General features: G+C 38.0%; 1 protein-coding gene across 1 annotated transcript; it reads left to right on the forward strand.

The window, feature by feature from the left end:
- The first annotated feature begins 2403 nt into the window (after positions 1–2403).
- On the forward strand, positions 2404–8792 carry LOC124881157 (L-amino-acid oxidase-like). The gene is made up of 9 exons (XM_047386689.1): positions 2404–2536; positions 2682–2751; positions 3107–3159; positions 4110–4342; positions 4432–4544; positions 4689–4890; positions 5102–5170; positions 5331–5467; positions 7723–8792. The coding sequence occupies exons 3-9, from the start codon at positions 3129–3131 to the stop codon at positions 8528–8530; spliced, it is 1593 nt and encodes a 530-aa protein (XP_047242645.1). The 5' UTR covers positions 2404–2536; positions 2682–2751; positions 3107–3128; the 3' UTR covers positions 8531–8792.
- Positions 8793–9097: the final 305 nt, after the last annotated feature.

The raw sequence follows: 9097 nt of genomic DNA on the forward strand, positions 1-9097 counted from the left end.
ATTCAATCATTTCCAAAGAAAGAAAGGTGTGTTTACAAAACTGCTGTCAAAAACTCAGTTGAAGGATTTACACCCACACATCAACGAACGTCTGTAGTTTTGTTAGTTGGAAACTATGAAGAAAAAGAATATGAAGAATCATTGCTAATCATAAAGAGGGTCGTTGAATCTTTTCAAAACCTTCAAATTAAAATACAGTAGATTAATACATACAGAGCCTTTCACAATTACATACACCACTGGTGAACATGTGTGAAGGGTCTAAAATACATCTGCCTTTTGTTCTAGTGTAACAGTAAAAAAACTTTTTTTTGTTTTTTTTGATAAATTAAGTTAATTTATCTAGTGGAGAAAAATTACCTCATTAATTATTTTTGTTGTTATAATCACCGGTGCATATCTGTCTTTTACTTTTCTAACTAGTCAGAAGATCTACATACGTTTAATTACTGGTCTGTGTCCTCCTTTTAGCTAGGGGTATAAATATGAAATGACACAGATTTTATTTCTCTGGCTGCTGTACAAAAGGGGAAATGCAAGAGAGCATGCCAATGCCAAAGTGGCATCTTGGGATCATCAAGGCTTCATAACAACCATTAGATGCTTTCTGCATAACAAATGGTTGAGAGTGATGCCAGCTTTTTCCATCCTGATATCACAAACGTTACCCACTGGAGTTTAAAAACCTCTAGAGTACCAATATGTTTTGGTCAAATGACATAAATATTGGGCTATTGGGCAACACACACTCCATGGCTTTAACTTCTAAAACATGTGGGAATGTGGTAATAGGGGTTAGGAGTGGGATCATAATATTTGACAGGATTTGGTGTCTTTCTCCAACAGTCTTGGGGCAGGAGGTGCAGCACACAGGTCACCAGTGTATCTCAGGGCAATACAGAGGCAAACAGGATAAGCAACCATGCATGCACACACTCACACCAGAGGTAAACTTAGAAGGTCCAAACATCAAACTTAAAACTAAGCTTAAAACTGACACTGCACATCACCCTAAACACTTTGTCAATATGGTGACACATGAGAGTGACAGCATCTTTCTTTGGGGATGCTTTTCTTTAGGGACAGGGAGGCTGATCATATTCAGGAACATTTTTACAGAAAAACCTGGTAGAGGCTGCAAAAGACTTCCCTTCCAACAAGACAATGACCCTGAGACATCCAGAGCTACAATAGTTTAGATCAGTGATGAGTTATTTTTGCTTCAACACACCTAAATCAAATAATCTGATAATTAACAGACTCAGTAACACTTCATCGCACACTGAGAAGGTAATTCAGACATTTCTTTTAGGTGCGTTGAATGGAGGAATGGAAGTGCTTTACATGATGAAAAAACTACATTGTAGTAACATGAAGAAGGAAAGAAAAAAAAGATGAAGAATTGGACTACAGACTGATGTAAATAAATGCACTCAATGTTTTTAGGCCCATATTTTCTGTTTTCTTAACATAAAATCAAACTTTTCTCCCTGGGGAGGAGGCAACTCCATAGAACTGTTCAGGCCCATTATGCGTCTCGATATTGGTCGAATATTCTTTTAAAATTGGTCAATTTCTGGATAAAATAATGATTATTTAAGTGTGACTGTTTCAAATAAAATGCTCTACAACAGCAGTATGTGCTGGTTTAATTACCAAGAATAGCTAAAGTACTTTTTATGTCTTGAAAAAACTGATTTGGTGCATTTTGATGTATTTTTGTATTAACACTTGCATTCATATGAAGACTTTCAAATGGTTGTATTCTCTATTTAATTATGATCTAATTATGTGTTACATGCCCATTGTGAAATGTGTGAAGTTGGTTGTGTGTAGGTGTAGGAATGTACAGACCGTTTATCATCCTGCATCTTTTCATCACTCTGGTTCACAAGCTGCACCTATAGTTCCTTGGAAATGCAGGCAGGCATGCTGGTTTTAAACAGTGAAACAGTATTGCTCAATGTCTAAAGACATGCAAAGCAAAGCTGCAGCTTTGAGAAGATAGCAAATTTAAATTTGAACAAAAAATGACATGTATAGGGTGTCCCAAAAGTCTACAAGTTTATGCTTTTCTATTTTGTTTAAGGCATCATTCAGAGAGACTTGCAGCCATGAGAATTTGAGAGTTTTGGCTTTGCTGTTCTTGTAAGCATTTCATTCACTTGATCTTGGCCTGACAATTAACACTGGAGCAGTGTTGCCAAATGACAGCCTGGTTTTGACCTGACAATGAAGTTTCAAAACTGTCTTGCTTTTATATGTGAGGGAGGTGATTAAGTAGCATGAGAATCAGATGAGACTAATCAATAAAAAGCATTGCAGCTGGTTGAAGACCTGAACAGAGGAGCTGGGAGAAAATGTTAAATGAACAGAGAACGGAGCAGAGAGATCCAAACAGGACACAGAATCAACCCCATGGCCGTCCCAGTCCCCAGACCTAAATCCTGTAGAAGACCTGAGGGAACGAGGCTCTGACTTAATCTTAATCTCCTCTGCATTTTAACATGGACACTAATACGTTCTGAGGAAAATGGTGTGGTAATAAACAACCTACACAACACACACACACACACACACACACACACACACACACACACACACACAATCCTTTTCCAATGAATATTGAGAAATTTGTCAAAACCTGATGGATTCCTCCTTTGCTTTTCCGCCTCCTTCAGGTATAAAAGACGATGAGTTTATTGCAAAAAATGGGATTCTGGGTTCTTGCTTCTGCAAATCTTCTGACCGGTAAGAACCGTTTCTTTCATCACATTTGTAGATCTTTGGAATTAGAAAGAAAAATGTTCTATGAAATAAAAAGTTATAGTAGTTGTTAAAAACCTTTGTAATTTCATTAAATTAAATTAAACAACTTGAATTATGTAAAAAGTTACAATAAGCTACAGTAAATATTTACTAATCTTAAATGTTTTAGTACATTTGAAATAAATGATACAAATATTATGGTCTAGCAATAAACCAGTTTACCACATTTTCCAAACAAACAAAATGAAAAAAATATTAGATTAAAGAAAAACTTAATTTCAGGACTACACTGTGGATGTTTCTGAGTAATTTTTTTATTAATCTATTTATCCATCAGAAAGGAGACAAAAAGTGAAAAAATGGATCAAATTGAAATAAAACAGCATTCATGTGAGTATTCTCATTAATTCTTTCTTTAATTGTATGACTAGCAGGACTGTTTTAGCTGCAGCAGAAATCAGAATTATTTTATTGTTTTTAAAGTGGGGTTGAGAACAAGCCAGGCTACTTCTATGCCTGATCTGAAGTCTGGATAAATGGTATTTAGTCAGAAAAAAGATTCTTGGGTAAAACTTGAGAAAGAAAACATGCAGCTGGAGATTAGTAAAGCTAAACTGGTTTATATTTCTTTTGGTAGAGCCAAAATGGACAAGAATAGAAATTAGAAACTAAATAAAAATAACAATGATAACATTAATGCAAGATGCTACTTGCTGTTCCAAAGTTGGTCTTCTCCAACATAAATGTCTTAATCCCAGCTGTATATAAAAGGATTACACAAGACACTGTAGATTTTGTTAGTCATAATTTTTTTGGCTTGAGAATTGAAGCCCACGTGCTGTCATCTGTATTTACTTCCCTAAAACAATGTGCTGAATGTTATTTCAAGTCTTCATCTGAGCAATCAGGTCACTTCAGTGTCATAGACTGTTCACTCTGGAGTCTGATGGTATATAAAACTACTATGTGAACAACCATGCAACAGAAATCAGATCTGAGCAAAAAAAACTGTAATAGAGCATTTAGAGCTGTAGTGTGAATGTAGCCTTGGGGAACAAGTTTAGTTGATTCTATTATATTCAGTTCTGAATTAATATTAATTTTCTGAATTGGATTCATGGGAAAATAAACTGAGCAGTGATCAAAACTTTGCTCTTTGATGGATGGATGGATAATATTGTCATTTATTATTGTTACATTTCAGGCCTCATCTTCTTTTTATACGATTTCTAACTTACCCAACCAGGTTACATTGTAATCAGCCTTCTGTCTGTTAACCATACCCACATGCTTTAAACAATAACTCAGCCTGTGATGTCTTTTGGTCTTTGTACCTCCAGTTACCTTTGGACTATTTCTGCTGCTGCTGACTCTGCAGCAAAGCCACTCTTCCTCTTCTGTCAGCCAAAATAAAACTTTGGAGGAATGTTTAAACGACACAGACTACAATGAACTGATGGAGATAGCAGAGAATGGCCTCCCAAAGATAACCACACCTTATCGTGTTGTTATTGTTGGGGCTGGCATGGCTGGACTCACTGCTGCCAAGCTGCTGCAAGAAGCTGGACATGAGGTAGATGCAAAAGAGTAACATATTAACTCATGAATTTTCCACTGATCTGTTTAAGATGCATTTTTTTATTTTTGTTATGTCTAAATAAGGTAACCATATTGGAGGCAAGTGAGCGAGTAGGAGGACGGGTGTTGACCCATAGGAATGAAACAGAGGGCTGGTATGTTGAATTAGGGGCCATGAGGATTCCATCTTTTCATCAGTAAGTAGAAATGTTTTCAAATATATTATTTTTTGTGTCAGACAGCCTGAAAACCTGTTGATCCTTTAGTTTAAAGCACATTATAGAACTAAAGCTTTCAATTAATTTAGAGCCTAGGGTCACCATGTAAAAACCTCCTTACAGAATTCTCCACAAGTTCATCAAGCAACTTAACATCCCACTGAATCAGTTCAACATGACTGACAACAACACCTATTACCTGGTGAATGGGAAGAAAAACAAGACTTCAGAGGTGACTAAAGACCCCAGCATCCTGGATTACGACCTACCATCTAAAGAGAGGAATAAATCAGCCCATGTTTTGCTGCAGGAGGCATTACAGGAGGTAAATGAGACGGCATGAGAGGTCTGCCAGCACTTTACACCCAACAGCTTTTGATAAATTGCTTAGATTTTTACAAGAACATAAAAACTCTGAATTTCTTCTAATTGTTGTGTTGCGTTTTGTGAATCTTCTTTCTCATGTTGGTTGTGGATGGGTTAAATCCAGTCACAAATGAAAAACCATATATTGATCCAAATTCTGCTTCCTGCAGATAACAAATGAAGTTGCAGAACATGGGTGTGAAGCAGCACTGAAGAAGTTTGATCACTTCTCTGTAAAGGTACGTTTCATTTAGTTGCATCTAGAATTAGGTGGTGGCATAACTATTCATAGCCATATATTGCCTTTTATCTGTATTTTACTCTTAATGTCTCAAAATATTTTGTTTTTATGTCTGGACTATAAATCCATATTGATCAAAAAACGTTTTGTGTGAACAGGAATATCTGCAAGAAAAAACCAAGTTAAGTTCAGAGGCCATTAGGATGATCGGCGACTTACTGAATGAAAACAGCATCATGTCCATGGCTCTGTCTGAGATGATTTACCTCGAGAATGATGTCAACGACAGTGTGATGTAAGATTACAAACCCAATTTTATTGTGAAATGGTTTACAATAATGTCATGTTCTTCTAGATACTGATGGAGTTGTTCCCAGAAACTCCTGCGTGCTCGTTTGTTTTGGTAAAGCTAAATAACACAGAGTCTGCACAGTTTCTTTTATCCCGGCTGGAGGAGAGGTGTTCCAGATGAGTCACCAGAGCACTTCTGACTTTTCCTCCCCAAAGACAGGGTTTTTATTCAAAAGCAAGGCGTGTACAATTACAAAGAAAAAACATATTTTTAGCTGAGTGTCAGTTGAACTCTTACACCTGGCATTCAGCTGTCTGTTCAGACCCTCATAACATTCCTGTTATTCTACTTTTGGCATTTATTTTCAGACATGTACAGAAATATCTTCACTGGTGCCGGGCAGACCACAGCCAAGTCAGACACACACACACCTGTTTTGAGCAATCCACTAAGTTACACAGTATATTTTATTTCACACATTATTAAACCTAACTTGAGCATAGCAATGCAGACCCTATTAAGTATTTTAAATATTTTCCAACAATACCTGAGGTCTTAACTGGCTATCAATTTAAAGGCTCAGAGTTTTATGAGTACGGCCTTTGTAAGATACAAAGATGACTAGTTTTGGCCAGTTGTGAGAAAAATTGTAGGTCTTCTAATTACCTTCTTCAAAGTGCATACCTCATTTTCTCTAATGTTACAGCCAAATGGGGCTGCTACGAACACAGAGTGAAAACATTAAAGGTCTGTTTATTTATACATTGTATTGCCAGGAGTATTGGGTCATTCCTCATAATCATTGAATTCTCGAATCCCAATCACTTTTATTTCTGAAGAATAGGTCACTCTCAGGAGCTCAGTGAACCCTAGCATTGTACAGGATGGTACAGGAAGGATGGTAGGTGTGCATAAGTCCAGGTTTGAAAATTCCTCAGTGCCCAAAATTGCACAGTGAGCTGTTAGTAGTATTATAACAGGTTGGGAATGGCTGCAAGCAACAAAGTAGCTGGCCATGCAAAATCACAGGAAATGCTGAGGTTCATAGAAAGCAGAGGTCACCAACTTTCTGCAGATTCAGTAGGTACAGACCTTCAAACGGTATGTGGACTTTAACTCAGGTCAACAACAATACACAGAGAGCTTCATTGAATGAGTTTCCACAGTTGACCATCAAAGCAGGGGTGACTAAAGGGACTGTTGTCCCAGTCCCAGAATAGGGGAAAGGGCCCATGCAGTCTAAAGGCCAGAGTAGAGCTGAGGAAAGTGATGCAAGATCGGCTAACAGCTCCATCGTCATGCAACCCCCTGTTGGACAATGTGAGACCGGTGTGAGGGAGTTTGGAGTTGACCCGGGCCCCAGCAAAGCTGTCAGCAGGCATGCCTAGCATCTCTAAGTTCAATGCAACCCAATGAATGCAGGGGTGTTAAGCATGCAGAGATTACACAGACACAGACCAAGTGTTTTATATTGCTTGCTATCTAATACAAAATCACTGAGCCAAATATTTACTAATATTCTTATCAAATTGTTATTGGTCAGAGGTTCTCACCCTTTCCTTCCAACATAGAAGATATTGCACAAGAGGTTATCAAAAAAAAAAAACTGATTTAAATGAAATATTCCAACTTTGTAAAAAGTCCAATTAAATGCCATGTAGTGAGCTGCCTATAATTATTTTGTTTTAGAAGGTTTCCAGGAGATTTAAACAGTATGTTTTCAAACATCTTAGAAATGTCTACTTCAATTATTTCTGGGTCTTTTGGCATTTTTAAACAATTAACTGCTGGGCAGTGAAGGTTGATAAAAGATAGACTTGTTTCAACATTACTTTAAACTACTTTATCAAGCCTAAAGGACATAGACTATCCTGATTGTAGTAATGAACGTGTCACCTTTGAAATGATTCAGGTCCAGATAAGTGAGTTCATCTTGAAGGTGATCCTTCAGAGACATCGAAATACCCCCTCTGCCCTGGGCATAACTGCGATCTGCGATGAGTAATATTCTGGGAAGGTTTCCCATAAACCTCGTTGTTTGAACAAATCCAATGCATATCATAGATTGAGGTCATTAAAATACATATGTAGAGTTTTAAGGTGCCATGACCAATCAGACATTTGTTGGCAGAATCCTTTCAAAATAAGTTTAATGAATGATTATTTAACACATTTTTAAGTAACAGCTCATAAAGCAAATCCCTACAAAGAAAGGTACTGATCACATTCAGTAACAATACATTTTCTTCAATCTCCAGATACAGTGAAGTGACTGGTGGGATGGATCTGATACCCACTGCTCTTCACCGAACTCTCAAAAAGGACACTGTCATTCTCAACGCTGCAGTCAAGAAGATCAGCCAGTTAAATAAAAACAACACAGTCACAGTGTGGTATCAGCATGACAAAACACAAAGTCTTTCCAGTATTACAGCTGATGCTGTTCTTGTGACAGCCTCTGCCAAAGCAGCTCTCTTTATTGATTTCGAACCTCCTCTCGGAACCTCCAAGATGGAGGCTCTGAAGTCAGTCCACTATGGAAGCTCCACTAAAGTTATCCTCACCTTCAGTGAAAGGTTTTGGGAGAAAGACGGAATCTATGGTGGAAAAAGCATAACTGACCGAACCTCTCGGTTCATCTACTACCCAAGCCACAGCTTCCCGAGAAACGACAAGATCGGCATCCTCCTGGCTTCCTACACCTGGGCTGAAGACTCCCTCCTCTTACTGGGTTTGAGCGACGAAGACCTTAAAGAGGTGGCACTGAAAGACTTGGCTTTGATCCACGGCGAACACGTCAGGTCCCTCTGCACAGGCGTGCTGGTGAAGAAGTGGAGTCTAGATCCTCACAGCCTGGGCGCCTTCGCTCTCTTCACACCTAATCAGCACTTGGAGTACGCCGAGCAGCTCTTCAAGAAAGAGGGCAGGATTTATTTTGCTGGTGAACACGCAGGCTTCCCTCATGCTTGGATTGAAACGGCTATGAAATCTGCTATCAGGGCATCGAGAAACATAATGGAGGCATTAAGACCCCCAGTGTCAGACATGGCCAGAGATGAGCTTTAAGGTCTTGAATCCTGCGCTAGTTGCTGATTTTAGGAATTCTGATCTTTGATCTCTTTTCACCATCTACATCTTAGTACATTTTTAACTGCTTTTCATGTTAGCTGTTTATACACCCTGAATGGCAGCTAAATGGCTGCCTATATGCTTCTGTTTTTTCAAGATTCAAGGTTCCTATTAACAAAAAATTTTTGCAACATTTATCTAGAGTATAAGTTGACGCATTGTAAAAAAAAAAAATAATAATAAACAGGTGAAGCAACTACCTTGACTCTTGTGTTTTTATTTATACTACTAGTACTACTATAGTATTATAGCAACAATAAGAGATTTAGATTAATCCAGGGGCACAGTACCTTTCAAAAAGGTCCATTCGCCTTTAGCTTTTACATATTTTGTCACATTAAAAGCACAGACAGAACATTTTGATCCATGCACAACACCATGTGTGGGTGCAAGCTAACACTGCATATCACCATGGACAAGCCATGCACATGTTAAAACACTGGTGACCATATGCTGGGGGATGGTTTTCTTCAGTAGGGACAGTAAAGTTAGTTTAGAGTTGAG

Source organism: Girardinichthys multiradiatus, chromosome 14 (assembly GCF_021462225.1).
Source record: "Girardinichthys multiradiatus isolate DD_20200921_A chromosome 14, DD_fGirMul_XY1, whole genome shotgun sequence".
Classification (NCBI taxonomy): domain Eukaryota; kingdom Metazoa; phylum Chordata; class Actinopteri; order Cyprinodontiformes; family Goodeidae; genus Girardinichthys; species Girardinichthys multiradiatus.

Excerpts from the sequence above, each read along its gene's own strand:
- LOC124881157 (XM_047386689.1), top strand. The coding sequence starts at position 3,129 with ATGGATCAAATTGAAATAAAACAGCATTCAT. Across the intron at positions 4,891-5,101 it reads TGCAGGAGGCATTACAGGAG|ATAACAAATGAAGTTGCAGA; the intron begins GTAAATGAGACG and ends TGCTTCCTGCAG. Across the intron at positions 5,171-5,330 it reads TTGATCACTTCTCTGTAAAG|GAATATCTGCAAGAAAAAAC; the intron begins GTACGTTTCATT and ends TTGTGTGAACAG.